The following is a 15397-nucleotide window of genomic DNA, read 5'->3' as shown; positions in this document are numbered from 1 at the left end:
AGCGGGAGGTTGGTTCTAAAACGAAATATGATTCGCTAAAGACATCACTTTTGTGGAACAACTTACAAAACACAGCGCTATTATAAGCTGTATTTTAGAAAAGAGTATTTGTAGTCTTATTTACTGATTAAATTATTTTTATTAAGATCTGTTATCAATTCGTATATTTGTGTGCTTCATTCGTTTATTAGTTATTTTATTAAACCCGTTGCCTTCTGCGCATGCCAATTAAAATGAAAGGAAGTGGACGGGGCGCGACGTATAAAACTTTTTGACGTGAATTATTAGGGGCTGTGTGTTTGGTTAAATGATCTCATATGGACAAAGAGACACAGATGTTCGGCAGTTTACAATGTCAGTGACGATTCGTGAAAGGCTCTCAGTTCTTCAGTCACAAGTTAAAGGAGTATGTCATTTTAAAATCTGTTAGATATTTGACAATATTTTGGCTGCAGATGATAAACATAGATCTGAGTAGGACTGATGGCTATTGTGTCTCTGTATATATGTACTGTAGGAAATTATGTTTTCTGTTACAATTCATAATTTAATCGTCTAACGAAAGGAGTGTAAGTGTTGGGGATCTAAGGGGGTATATGTTTCACCTATTTCATATTAAATTTGGGGCGGTTGGGTAGCCTAGTGGTTAAAGGGGCACTGATCTAACGCAATTCCCCGGGACTGGTTGTTGCCTTTGTTATTGTTTTTTCCCAGTGAGTACCCGGATGTAGAGCAGAAATCTAGACTAGCTCGCGACCTCTGTTGCGCCATTCGTAAGCGCTTTAGTCACTTTTATGGATACCGGTAGTAATAAGAGCGTATGGTCACATTGATCAACAAAATGTAATACAGTCTTCGAGATAATAAGGAAATGTAGGCATCTTTGTTGGTAGCATCGGTAATGGTGACGAAGTTTTGATAAGTCACTTGCTTGGTAATTTTGCGATTTTCGTTTACACTATTTTGACTTGCAACACAAAGTAAATATTTCACCTGAGCATTGCTTTTTTTATAGTGTGTATATTTTTTTACTGTCAAAATGTGTAACATATTTATTAAACGTCTAAATATTCAGTTATTTTACAATGTGACTGAAAAACATTTCCATCTGTATTATTATGATAACGAATTCCAAACATTTGGATGTTTAATGTCATCACACAGAGACTGAAAATGTTACGTTGAAAAGTACATTTCTATGTTGTTTGGCTTCTAATCCTACATAATAATCTGTTGTGATATTTGTAGGCCCTTTTGATCGTCTTAATCAATCTGGACAGATTTTTTAGTCAAAATGACTGAAATATTTACACATTTTAAAAATTGCCTGAGAGAATCACATTTTACAAATTGACGGTAATCTATACACGCTTACAAAGGAAATGGCCTGTGAAAACAACGTCTATCGCGCATTGAAGAATTTCCCAACCAAGACGTAGAAAAACAAGAACGAATCGGTTCAAATGAAGGAAAAAAAATGCAAATACCATAATTACAACTTACCAAATTTATGTGTATAAATAGGCAGCTTCCTTATTCGAGGAATGTATCCGTGAATATCCACACAAAGGAATAATATCCCACTTGTCTGCAGCTATACAAAATAACTTATTCGATGTCACGTGTCTCTGTAACTATCAAATATTCTAAAAGATATATATCGTTTTGGGTGTCAAGTCTCAAGGGTCGGCTGAGAAAGGCCACGTGACAACTATTTTCATTACGTCGACGGTTCCTAAAACATCCATTGAGTTTGATAACAATGAGCAACCAATCAACGTATTATCAGTTAACCCTTTGAACAAATTGTATGTTGTTTTTACATCAGCACTTCACGCCATGATATGAGTGTATTCCCTTTGTTTTAGTAAACCTAGACATGTAAACACTCACTTTTGACATATCCACTGTGCAAGATAACAGTGATTAATCAATCAACGTATTTTCTGTTAATCCTTTGATGACTAGGAACGATCCGTTGATTTACAAAAAAAAGTAAACTGATCATTCATCTCTTGCTGGGCTGCCACGTGCATATTACATAACCTCACTTCAAACCTGGATTTAGATTGAATAATTACCCCAGACACAATAAATGCCAAATGAGAACCTTTGTCAGGTAATCTAAGTGGTGCTACCACTAATTGTACCTGTAATAAATTCATTAACTGAGCATCAAGTGAATGACGACAAATACACAAGCGTAGGGTTATACGAGAAAACGTGTATGACAACAAGGGAGTAGTAATCGTATTACACAATCCGAAATCCGAAAATGCTTTCACTGCATGGATACTTTTTTTAGTATTAAACTATAACCATCTTGGGTATTTCCAAATGACGACTTCCGATGAGCTCCGCCGTTCTTTTTGTCTGTTTGTTTAGGCTGAAGAAATTATTTAACATGCGCCCTTTGTCGAATCTTTATAGATCACAGTTAACCAATCAGTGTTTATGCAAAAATGCGTAAAACAAATATTGCCTCCAAGTTTATTTAGCTGTCCTTGCAGACGGTAGCCCAGTCTCTGGTCACGCTCAGTTGCGTTGCGTATCATCCGGGTACTCACGGGGGAAAAAACAATAACAAAGGCAACAACCAGTCCGGGGAATGGCGTTAGATCAGTGCCCCTTTAAAGGGTTCTCCTGTCACGCCGAAGACCCGAGTTCGATTCCCAACATGGGTACAAAGTGTGAAGCCCATTTCTGGTGTCCCCCGCCAGAATATTGCTAAAAGCGGCGTAAAACCATACTCACTCATTAAATTTATATTCGGACCCTGTGGTACCGTGGCATTCATCGTATCGCAGCATTTGTAATGTCCGTGGGGCACTCCTCTTCGAGGATGTCTATTAATGCAAATCAGTAACCAGGACATGCTCGCTTCATAAACAATTTCAATTTCCTTGGAATGTTCCGTCTGCTGCAAGTAAGGAGTTATATAGTAACGAGATGATACTTACTGAACCAGAAACACAACTTTCCATTTAAGATAGGTGTACAAGTTATTGTCACCATCTAAACATGCTCAACGGCATTTGCACTTCTTTAGTAATACAAGTTGCATTTCTTTTGGTCCCTTGTATTACAGTCATTTTAGATTTTAATTACTAAGAACTGTTTTTGTTAATTTGTCATGTGCAAAGGGATACAAACCAAGATTATTTGTTTTTAAATGAATTAGGAAATTTATAGTTCCAATATGGTAATTCTTAATGACATTTGGGGCAGTCGGGTAGCCTAGTGGTTAAAGCATTCGCTCATCACGCCGAACACCTGGGTTCTATTCCCGACATGGGTAGAATGTGTGAAGCCCATTTCTGGTGTCCATCGCTGTGATATTGCTGGAATGTTGCTAAAAGCGGCGTAAAACCATACTCACTACTCACTTAATGACATTTGCTGCAGACTTTGGCAGGGATAGACATGACCACTAGTCTAAAATCAGCTGCTGACTAATGGTATCTACCCCTGTTGGGGCCGCATGTCACCCTTTGAGCAGGTCTAGATACATCCCTGTCAAAACTGCTTCCTTGTATTCCAAGCCCTTAATGTATTGTTCCTCATGTATTTTGTACCTTGGCTCCATTTGCCACCACTGCTTCGTTTTGAGCCTGGTTCGAATGACTTGACGCTAAAAATAAATGTGCAATCAAATTACCCATCTTCCATGATTGAAACAAGCATCGATATCACTGTACACAAATGAAAGAAAGTAGATAGTCCCTGAAAAACAAACCATCATTATTGTGGCGGGTTAAAGTGACAGACGGCAAAGTCAGTGGATAAATCCTTATTACAGTGAATTATGAATGTGTAGCGTTTTCTGATCTAAATGAACAATCAAGTGTACTCTGCTGAAACGTCTACAGAAACACAAGGATCTAAACTATCGAAAGTATTCATTTACTGAGTTTGTTTGCCATCATTGATATATCTTATTTACATTGTGTGTACATTTGTATATATGTATATATGTACGTGAACGCTACGTAATACTGCTGATCTTGTTCTCATACTGTAAACAGGGAATTTTTTGCGACCGTTTTATTATTGCGAGTTTTGCGAACGAGACTCAATCGCAAAAATTAAAAACGCAAAAATAAGTATAAATAATACATACATACTTTATTCATTGCAACGCGTCATCAAACGTCATCATCAACCAGAATTACAAGTTACTCAATAAGTTAAAAACACAAATGAATGCAGAATGGTCACACAATACATCACAAATGACAGTGTAAACAGACCAGTTAGTGTCACTGTTACCTCACAGTAATTCTGCCTTCTTCCAACCTCGCTTGATTGCGTCAGTGTCCTTTGCAATTTTGTCCACACATGACATGACACTGAGTTGAGTCAATTATCGTATTTGATAATTAGTCGCAATCTCTTCCGGTCAACTTTCCGGCCAACTCAGAAAAACTAGCTTCGGAGAGAAGCTGTCTATTGTTTGGTACGCGAGGGGTCATCTCAACACGGCAACTCGCAAAAATATCTCGTCGCAGTATTGTCTTTGGCGTGGTATTCGCAATATTTTAACGGTGCAGAAATAAAGCTGTTTACAGTATATGCCTGTACTGTAACAGCTAAACACCAGTCCTGTACAACTCAACCATGTCCACGCCCTCTATGCAGTGTGTCCCTGGACAGTAAATCTGATTTGTCTTCCTGATTAGTAGATATTGTAGCCGTGGACCATAAACTCAAATACTATAGGAACTCCTGATTATGAGACCCGTGAAAAGTCCAGGGTAGAATAGGTCTTCAGCAACCCATGCTTGCCTTATAACTGGATCAGGTGGTCAGGCTTGCTGACTTGGTTGAAGCATGTCATCGATCCCAATTGCGTGGATCGATGCTCATGATATCAATCTCTGTCTGGTTCAGACTTGGTTATTTACAGACCGCTGTCATATAGCTGGAATATTGCTGAGTGTGGCGTAAAACAATAAACCAACCAACCTGTCCTAATTGTGACTTCCCTCCCCTCAGCTTAATATTCAGAAAAAAAATTCCAGTTACAGTATCATTTCTAGCAGTCGTCTGATTCGATTAAATGTGTTGAGAGCACACTCACTCAAACAAGACCCGTGAAGGTTCCGGGATAGAATAGGTCTTCAGCAACCCATGCTTAACGTATAAGGTGACTATGCTTGTCGTAAAAGGTGACTAACGGGATCAGTCGGTCAGGCTCGCTGACTTGGTTGATGCATGTCATCGATCCCAATTGCGTCGTTCGATGCTCATGATATCAATCACTGGATTGTCTGGTCCTGACTCGATTATTTACAGACCGCTGTCATATAGCTGGAATATTGCTGAGTGCAGCGTTAAACAACAAACCAAACAACACTCAAACAAGGCTGCCATTTTGAAATTAGACCTCTGCCGAACACTCTTCCAGAACAGTCCTTTCGAGTGGTTGTTGATTACCAGCTCACAAGCAAGAGAAATTCTATGCTAAGTTGGAGATGAGGGTGATGGTGATGTCACTTCTGAGATGAAGCGTAGGTGATGAATTGTCCTGGGTATTTATCTATTGAATGGCTGTATACTACACTTGGGCATGGGGGATGTTGATCCTCATGCACTGGAATATTTACATGTGAAACATTTTTCTCTCCCAGGATTACAAAGATCGATCAGTTATTCAGCTCAAGAAACATGGGTTGATGAAAAGGAAAGACGACTTAGTGGCTGAAGTTGCTGAAGTTGCTGAACAAGAGCTGAAACCTGTCTTGGATTCAAATGGCCAGAAAATGTAAGAAATAGTTCTCTGTCACTTTCACTTTGTGTTTTGTTGTTTAAGGCCACGGTGAGCAATATTTCAGGTATATGAGGGCGGTAGGGTAGCCTAGTAGTTAAAGCGTTCGCTCGTCACGTCGAAGACCCGGGTTCGATTCCTGACATGGGTACAATATGTGAAGCCCATTTGTGGTGTCCCCCGCCGTAATATTGCTGGAATATTGCTAACAGCGGTGTAAAACCATACTCGCTCGCTCACTCAAGCTATGTGACAGTGGTCTGTAAATAATCAAGTCTGGACCAGACAATCCAGGTGACTGACATTAGCATCGATCTGGCAACTGGAATATGATGACATGCATAAACCAACTCAGCGAGCCTGCCCACCAGATGCTGTTAGTTGCCTCTTAGGACAAGCATGGTTGCTGAAGTCCAATTCTAACAAATCTGTCATTGTCACTGAATATATGGCTTCTGTGACATATGTTAGTAGTTTGTGTAAGTGTTTGTAGGTATAATGTATTCTAACAGAACATACCTAGGGCTATTGTCCATCTGTTAGATGTTGCCTTGTTGGAATAAGCATTTCCTAAGTACTGAGTTTACCACCCCTGTTGGGTAATATTCACAGTCATTATTGTACTATTGTCAGCATCATATTTGTCTTTTACTCAGTGCTTGTGCAAAGTGTTTGTCAACGAATAGCTATCAGGAGTCTTTTTATGTGCTGGCTCATGAATATGTTCCCATATGTTGAAGACTAGCTATGACACACTACTTGTGCAGAGGCCCATGAAGATTCCGTAGTAGAATAGGTCTTCAGCAACCCATGCATGTCGTAAAAAGTGACTATGCTTGTCGTAAAAGGCGACAAACTTGATCGGGTAGGAACTCGCTGACATGGTTGATGCATGTCATCGAACCCAATAGCGTGGATCAATGCTCATGATATTAATCACTGGATTGTCTGGTCCAGACTCGATTATTTTCAGACCACCGTCATATAGCTGGAATATTGCTGAGTGCGGCGTTAAACAACAAACCAAACCAAAAAACATGTGCAGTAATACCTGTTTCAGAGGGTACAACGCAGAGCTTGCCTGTATGGAAGACTCACTTTGTATGTTGCAGTTCTTGTGTGTGGGCCTTGTTTAATATATAACAGGAAATTCCAATGTCTATTCAATTTACTATTTTGTTTTGTGGGATATCTTCGATGAAGATATTGTATTGCACGGATGTTTTTTACAAAAGGCATGTTGGTTAGGTCTTCCAGCCTTTGTGATGGGGGGCACGGGTGGCCCAGTCGTCTCAAGCGTAGTGATTTGCTGTGCAGAGTTGCGCCCCTTGGACACGCCAGTAACCTATGATTGTGTTCGAATCCTGGTTTGCCCCAATTATGTTTCTAGGTTTGTCAGCACCATACCCGTGCTCGTTGGTTTCATCGAAGATGTAAACGTCTGAGACCTGCATCACTTTGGGCTTTCCTCCAACATTAAGCTTACACGCTGTGATATAACTGGAATAATGATAAAAGTGGCGTTAAACCCAACTCACTCACTCACTCAGCCTTTGGGTAATGCTTGATGTCATCCTTTAACATCACTCACCATGTGGACGGTTCTTGCTTCAGATATAGCCGTGTTTTGCCCCTGGTGAGGGAGATTCACAAACTTGAGGTGAAAAAACAGCAGCTTCTTGACGAACTTCACCTGCTGCAGGTGAGACAAGACGTCCACTGTGTCTTCACCACACTCACAGGTAACCTAGTAATACTAACACCCAACAAGTTGTGGGTGTACCTCTCTCATTAAAATCAGATCTTAGTTCTCGCTACCGCTAAACAAAGATCTGTGGACATCCCATTACGGGTCATGTCAGGCTGACCTTGTGCGAACTTTGACTGACCAATGGAATGACCTGTCAGAAGGCAGCTTTCTCGTGCACTACGCTTCGAAACATATTTCAACAAATTCTTGATAACAAATTTTTAAACCTGAACAAAGGAACATTCTGGAATGGCTATTTGATGGTCTAGATTGTATGGATACAGTCCTTAAACCCGTAACTATCGTTCGGAGTTAGATTTTGAGGCTGCATGATCAGAAATCACATTCCGACTGTCACTTTCATAATCTGGTAAGTGATGCACTGATTGGTCGGATGAAAGGTCATTCTGACGTGACCCGTAATGGGATGTCCTCAGATCTTTGTTTAGCGGAGGCGAGAACTGAGGTCTGATTTTAATGAGATTGTGGGTGTACATTTTAAATTTGAGATCAAAGGAGAGATGAAATTTTTTTCAACATGCTGTTTCTGGTGTTAACATGCTAGTGGTAATGTTTTTATATGAAAAATAGAAGCCAGAATTCATGTCTGCATTTATGATATGCGCTCCCTTCTACAAAGCTGTATTCTGTAGAAATTGCGTGTTGTACATAAGAAAATATGAACTGTAATGTTAGGCTAAAAAAATAATAGTCTTGGTTCTCAGGCACTTCCCACATCATCATAAAGTCATCATAAAGCATGTTTCGTTTTTATTTCCTTTTTAAAAAAAATAAAAAATTCCATTACCATGATTACCAATACTTAAAAACAATGCGATCCAATATAGCATGCAATTACTTCCCTTTCCATGTGCACTGCTTTACTGCACATCTCGTGTTAGGGTCATGGCAGCAATAGGAGTTTGTATGCTTGTTTATGTAGGGAGGCAACAGGTTGATGGTACACAACTGTTTATTTGCTTACATACTAGTTTGAACAAGCAACCGACCGCCCGTACTATATTTTCAAAAGTCATTGCCTGAGAACCAATTCTTTTATTTTTTTAAACCCAATCTCATTAAAATCAGATCCTAGTTCTCTCTATCGATAAACAAAGATCTGAGGACATCCCATTACTGGTCACGTCAGAACGACCTTTCATCTGACTAATCAAAGTGTCGCTTACCAGATCATGAAAGTGGCAGTAGGAATGTGTTTCCTTATCATGCAACCTCGAAAACGTAAACACGGTGTATTCTGAACGACAGTTACGGCCCATACAAATGATCCTGTCAAAATTATCGTCTTTTTCTCGCTTCCGTGGGAAAAACATTTGAACAGACAAGGCGTTGCACTGTACGTGGGATTCACTGCCATACAATATCAACGGTATTCCGGAATGTTCATTTGTTCATTTGTGCTTTCTAATTGGCTGATGTCGACTTCTTATTAGTCATTACAGTGGTCGGTCAAAGTTTGCGAAAGGTCGTTCTGACGTGACCCATAATGGGATGTCCTCAAATCTTTGTTTAGCGACAGCGAGAATTGAGATCTGATTTTAATGAGATTGGTTTAAGCCTTAACTTTAATTCAGTGTAGGGGTGGTAATGTTTTCACTACAGCACAAAAAGCCAGAATGCTTGTAAGTGTGTACCATGCACTCCCTTCTACAAAGCCCTATGTTCTGTAACAATGTGTGTTCTACACACAGACATGTGAACCGTTATGTAAACTTTCGTTCTTTTAAAGATTACATGCAGATAGGTCGAGTAGTTGGTTTGAGGGCGCTTATTGGAGTGGGGTGCTTAACATGGCAAACACTGTAGTACAGTGTACTTTGCACAGAGTACGTCATGTTATGTTTTGAAATTATTTGATGAACCAGTCACTCTCCCTTCATTTACAAGCTACGACTGACAGAAGAGGAGCTCTGTACCCCTGGTTTTCACAGTTGGAGAAATTAGCAGATTATGATGGTAAGAACAGTAAAACAGGGGCCATGGTTGAAAATTTAGAAATAAGCATATGTTTCATAACTATGTTCGGGGTCACGGGTGGCCCAGTTGTCTAAGGCACTGTGAAGAGTTGCGTCCCTTGGGCACGCCAGAAACCTATGATTGTGGGTTTGAATTTCCGGTTCGCTCCGATTATGTTTCTAGGTTTGTCAGCACCATACCCATGCTCGTGGGTTTCACCGAAGTGGTAAACGTCTAAGACCTGCATCACTTCGGGCTTTCCTCCCACATTAATCTGACAGGTTGTGATATAACTGGAATACTGTTAAAAGTGGCGTTAAACCCAACTCACTCACTCACTCAAAAAACTCACTCACTCACTCACTCACTCACTCACTCATGATAACTTATTGAATTGTGCACCTATGTTTAATGAACTTAAAATGAAGCTTTATATGCTTCAATTCCTTGGCAATAGTGAATACTGCTCGCATGACAACATATCCAAGCAGTTAGTCAGACCTCACCATGACACTCAGAATATCCCTATCATTATTTGAGTAGCACACCTCTTGCTGTTTTGAGATACAGATAAAATAACTATTAATTGACATGAAAGATTCTTGAATGAAAACTGCTGAAGTTTGAAGATACGCTGAGCTTTTTTGGATAACACATTCTTTGTAACATTTCAGGGCTACATCATTACGTACGTGACTGAATGGGTGAGAAGTAGTACCAAGAAAAAAGAAATTATGATTTGTTTGTTTGTTTTTTGTTAAATGCTGTCTTTGCACATTCCATTTTTGACGGCGGTCTGTAAATAATCGAATCTGGACCAGATATCCAGTGACTGATATCATGAGCATCTATCCACATAATTGGGATCGATGACATGCATCAACCAAGTCAGCGAGCCTGACCACCCTATCACGTAAGTGGCCTTTTACGACAAGCATAGTGGCCTTTTACGGCAAGCGTGGGTTGCTGAAGACCTATTCTACCCCGGATCATCAAGGTTTAATGTTTAATGTCTGCATGCTGCTATAGGTGGTCACTGCATGAACTGACTGCCTCCATGGACTAATGGTAGAGCGTCCGCCCGGAGAGCGGAAGGTCCAGGGTTCGATCCCCAGCCGCGTCATACCAAAAGACCAGAGGTCCAGATAAGCTGCGTATCTGCGTGAAATATGCATCAGAAATGCAGAAATACGCAGTAAAATCAAATCCAAGCGTATCAAATACGCAACGAACATTACAGATACGCTACAAAAATAAAACTTGTGCTTATCATCAAAATATTGTGAAGTAACCCTGCGTATTCGATTAGCAAATCAGCAACTTATTTTGAAATGATAAACGGGCATTCCGTCAACCTTGCCAAACTCCATGATGACAGTTACATCATGATCATTTGCCATCACACGTTCTTGTGGAAGTATCGTGGTATTTTTGAGTCCTATAAAGCTCTCGAACCCACACGACACCAGTTTGCAGGGACTAGATGAATAGTGTTGTTAAATATTTAACTTAAATACCCACGTGTAAAAACTAGTGGGTAACAGAAATTTGAATACCCAGATAGAATTCCTGATACCCAATGATTTTAAAAAGCATGGGTAAAATACCCACAACACCAAAAGCTTATCTGGAGCTCTGAAGACGTTAACAGATGGTACTTGTTGTTAGGGATGTGCGGTTTTATTGGTATACCGGTATATTGCAATACAAATTCATCACAATACGTATCACGATACTTTTTGGGCGTATTGGTTTTTCCGTCATTATTCAAACACCACCTGATAAAAATATGTCTTCAGTCTGGACTAGTACAAGCAGCCACACAAACACACACACACGTATGTGATTACTATGAAGACTAGGATTTGATGTTGCTTTACTTTGTTTAACTTGTTTTTGCTGGCTTTTCACTATCCAGAATACTAAAGAAAAACACATTTCATTGTGATCACAGTACTGGTAGTGGTAAAACATTTGAAATTTGACCAGTTGTATCTTTTGACATTGAGTGTAATTTTTTTCGCAATGTTTGATGAGAGACAATGACTGACATGGAATTTGTCATGATGTATAATTTTTCAAACTGTTTCAGAGAATTAACATTATTCAAATGTGATTGAAAAAGGTTGGAGACTGTGACTGACATGTATATGCCATTATGTATAGTCTTACCTTATTAAATCAAAACAAAGACAAAACAAATGCTTCATACTCTTTATTTGATTGTAGATAAAAATAATAGTACAATTTATTATAAATTGGTTCATAATTTTGACCAAATTGTTAACATTGCAGCTTTCATATTAATATTTGTCAAATGGATATGAAAAAAAGCTTTTCTCTCGGTAGAAATTATTTCCCAATATATTGCAATAATATTGCAATATGTTTTTGAAATATTGCAATATATCGCAATACACTTTTTGGTCCAATTCCCAACCCTACTTGTTGTTACCCTGTCTGGCGCTCGACATTGAGGGGCTAAAACAAGGACTGGTCGGCTCGGAGTCAGTATCCTGTGTCTGAGTGGGGTATTCATGTTAAACTGCAGCATGGTATCTCAGTGAGCTAGCACTATAAATCTGCATCAAGCAGCCACACACACATACACGTACATTCACGTTACTATATAAGTGCAATAATCTTGGACGCGATGTTAAACCCCATTTCACCTCACCTCACCTCACCTCACCGCATGTACTTGATCAGAGGATGTTTATTTGACATGTTGTAGATGGTGGAGAATACAGGAGCTGCTGTCAGCAGGTGAGATACTCCCCTCGAGTGGAAGCTGATCAACTGGTAGAGCGGCTCTGCCTCACAGTGCTCTATGGTGGCTTCGCTGTGCAGGTGTCCATATCAGCAGCAGCCACCCTGCCTGAAGACAGGTACACAACTCTCTCTACATTCCACCCTAGTTATTGGTTGGTTTGTTATCCCCCAGGCATATAATGCAGGGGGATATAGCGATCAGCCAGTCTGTCTCTCCGTCTGTAATCATTTCCTTTTCCGGGGCAGAATTCGAAAACCATTCAGTGTATTTGATCGAAACTTGGCAAATCTGTCAGGCACATACTGAAGTGGTGCCTTTTGATATTTTGGGATTTTTCTAATTTTCATTTTTTAAAGTTTTTATGGAATGAAGTTGGACATAGACTCAATTGGGGATGGGGTTTGTTTCCGGGGCAGAATTCGAAAACCATTCAGTGTATTTGATCGAAACTTGGCAAATCTGTCAGGCACATACTGAAGTGGTGCCTTTTGATATTTTGGGATTTTTCTAAATTTATTTTTTAAAGTTTTTATGGAATGAAGTTGGACATTTGGGGATGGGGTTCGTTTCCGGGGCAGAATTCGAAAACCATTCAGTGTATTTGATCGAAACTTGGCAAAGCTATCAGGCACATACTGAAGTGGTGCCTTTTGATAATTATCCCCCGCCCAACGAAGTTGGCGGGGGATATAGAAACGGGCTCCGTCCGTCCGTCATGTTTCGTTTCCGGAGCATAACTCATAAACCGTTCAATATTTTTTCATGAAACTTTGCAGGTCTGTCAGCTACATGCTGAACTGGTGCCTTTTGCTATTGAGAAATTTTAGAAATTTTAATTTTTTACGTTTCCATGGCAGCAAGATGGACTTAGGTTCCAAACTCATCTTTTTTTTACAATTTACATGACAAGTTCCACCTTGGTTAATTTTTTTGGGGGGTTTGTTTAGATTTTATTATGTCATAAATTCTGCAACAGGGGCGGGGGATATAGCCATGTTAGTGGCAAACTCTTGGTGTGTTTTTTACGAAATTTTATTTTTTACAATTTTTATGGAAAGAAGTTGGACCTAGACTCCATTGGGGAACGGGTTCGTTTCCGGGCCAGAATTCGAAAACCATTCAGTGGGTAAACAATTTATGCTTCTTAAAGAACATTCAACTGTTGACTCATTACATAGAGAATTGCACATTTACTAGTGGTTACTTTACAGACAGCTGCCGGGGGGGATATGTCATCTTTCTGATGACTCTTGTTGTTTAATGCTGAACAATATTCCAGCTGTAGGATGACGGCTTGTAAATAACATTAAAATCAGACCTTAGTTCTCGCGATCGCTTGACAAAGATCTGAGGACATCCCATTACGGGTCACGTCAGAATGACCTTTCATCTGACCAATCAAAGCGCTGCTTACCAGATCATGAAAGTGACAGTCGGAATGTGTTTTCTTATCATGCAGCTTCGATAATGTTAACACGGGGTATTCCGAATGGCAGTTACGGCCCGTACGACTGATTCTGTCAAAATTATATATGGTCTCTCTCTCACTTCCATGGGATAAACGGAGGGTGCGTTGCACAGTACGTGGGAAGCACTGCCATACAATCTCAACCATATGTTAGACTTTCCGGAATGTTTGTTTGTTCAGTTTTCAAAATTTTAATCGAGAACTGTGTCAACATATTTTTCAAGCGTAGTGTGAAATGGAAGTCGCCAAGTTGAAACAAGTGCCGTAAAACTCGAGGAAGCTGCTTTCTAATTGGCTGATCTCGACATCTTCTTAGTCATTTCAGTGGTCGATCAAAGTTTGCGAAAGGTCATTTTGACGTAACAGGTAATGGGATGTCCTCAGATCTTTGTTTAGCGGCAGTGAGAACTTTGATTTTAATGAGATTGAGTAATGTTCAGAAGTGCATAATAGGATGTCAAACACCAAACCGAATTGGCCAAGTCTTGAGTGTAACATCCCTTTCACTTTTTAGCAGTGTGAGAATAATTGATGGCTTGTCTTATCGTTCCCAGTGATGCCAGCAAGGTTCCAGGAGATCCCCATGTTGTTGTCAGCAGTAGTGTTCACATGGAGGGACTTGGAGACACAGTGACAGCTCTCCTGGAGAAGGACAGCCCAGTGGATGGATTGTTATGTTTTGTGATAGAAACACTGAAGAAAGGTGTCCTGGCATATGTCAGAAGGGATGGCTTGTAACCAGATGACCAAATGCTGATCATAAACATTGGTGCTGAGGGGAAACGAGTAAAGTTATTTTCTCATTTTGTTTTTTGTTTTCCATTTGCCTTCTCTGTGAACAATTTGATGTCCATGTGATCATGATTCAGTCTGTTAAGGGGGGCACGGGTTGCCCAGTCGTCTAAGGCGCCACGATTTGCTGTGCAGAGTTGCGTCCCTTGGGCACGCCAGAAACCTATGATTGTGGGTTCGAATTCCGGTTTGCTCTGTTTATGTTTCTAGGTTTGTCAGCACCATACCCGTGCTCCTGGGTTTCACCGAAGTGGTAAACCGAAGCTGCATCACTTCGGGCTTTCCTCCCACATCAAACTGACACGCCGTGATATAACTGGAATACTGTTAAAAGCGACGTTAAACCCAACTCACTCACTCACTCACTCACAGTCTGTTAAGTTTGGAGCAACAACTCACACCTTGTTTTCCATGAGGGTTAGCGTTCGAAGTCAACAGCAGTGCAACAAGACTGAGTGAATGTTTATTCATGTCTCATTCAACAGCATTCCTGGGGATCTGCTAATAATGAGGGCCTGGCAAACCAATGGTTGATGGCATGAGCAAAGATCCTTGCCGTTGGGGCATGAAGTCCTATGAGATACTGTAACTACATGACAAGCATGTTCTTGCTCAATGCATGGATATCTGGTGACAAATTCTGTCCTGGGGTTGAGTATTGCGTACATTTTTAAACAGGTTCCAAGATTATGTCCTTGAACCGACAATTATTTGTAACAAATATTTCCCTGCATCAACATCGCAGTCCTTGATTACCAAGTGCATCATATCCCTGTTCTAATATATTAAGTACTTTGGGCCCATTAACCACCATAGCCTCATTGGGGAATCGATGATCACTTCATGACAAACTTAGCTCAGAATTTCTCT

At 40.1% G+C, this 15397-nt stretch overlaps 1 protein-coding gene across 1 annotated transcript; it reads left to right on the top strand.

The window, feature by feature from the left end:
* Positions 1-233: 233 nt before the first annotated feature.
* Positions 234-14541, top strand: LOC139443492 (uncharacterized). The gene is made up of 6 exons (XM_071224477.1): positions 234-406; positions 5631-5764; positions 7382-7509; positions 9426-9494; positions 12229-12382; positions 14290-14541. The coding sequence occupies exons 1-6, from the start codon at positions 308-310 to the stop codon at positions 14471-14473; spliced, it is 768 nt and encodes a 255-aa protein (XP_071080578.1). The 5' UTR covers positions 234-307; the 3' UTR covers positions 14474-14541.
* Positions 14542-15397: the final 856 nt, after the last annotated feature.

Source organism: Haliotis cracherodii, unplaced genomic scaffold, assembly GCF_022045235.1.
Source record: "Haliotis cracherodii isolate W230 unplaced genomic scaffold, xgHalCrac1.p SCAF_5, whole genome shotgun sequence".
Classification (NCBI taxonomy): domain Eukaryota; kingdom Metazoa; phylum Mollusca; class Gastropoda; order Lepetellida; family Haliotidae; genus Haliotis; species Haliotis cracherodii.
Note: the sequence above shows the minus strand (reverse complement) of the source record. Positions and strands in the feature narration are given on the sequence as shown.

Coding starts and splice junctions, on each gene's coding strand:
- LOC139443492 (XM_071224477.1), top strand. CDS start 308: ATGATCTCATATGGACAAAGAGACACAGATGTTCGGCAGTTTACAATG. Junction 407..5,630: donor TTCAGTCACAAGTTAAAGGA/GTATGTCATTTT, acceptor TTTCTCTCCCAG/GATTACAAAGATCGATCAGT. Junction 7,510..9,425: donor TGTCTTCACCACACTCACAG/GTAACCTAGTAA, acceptor TTCATTTACAAG/CTACGACTGACAGAAGAGGA.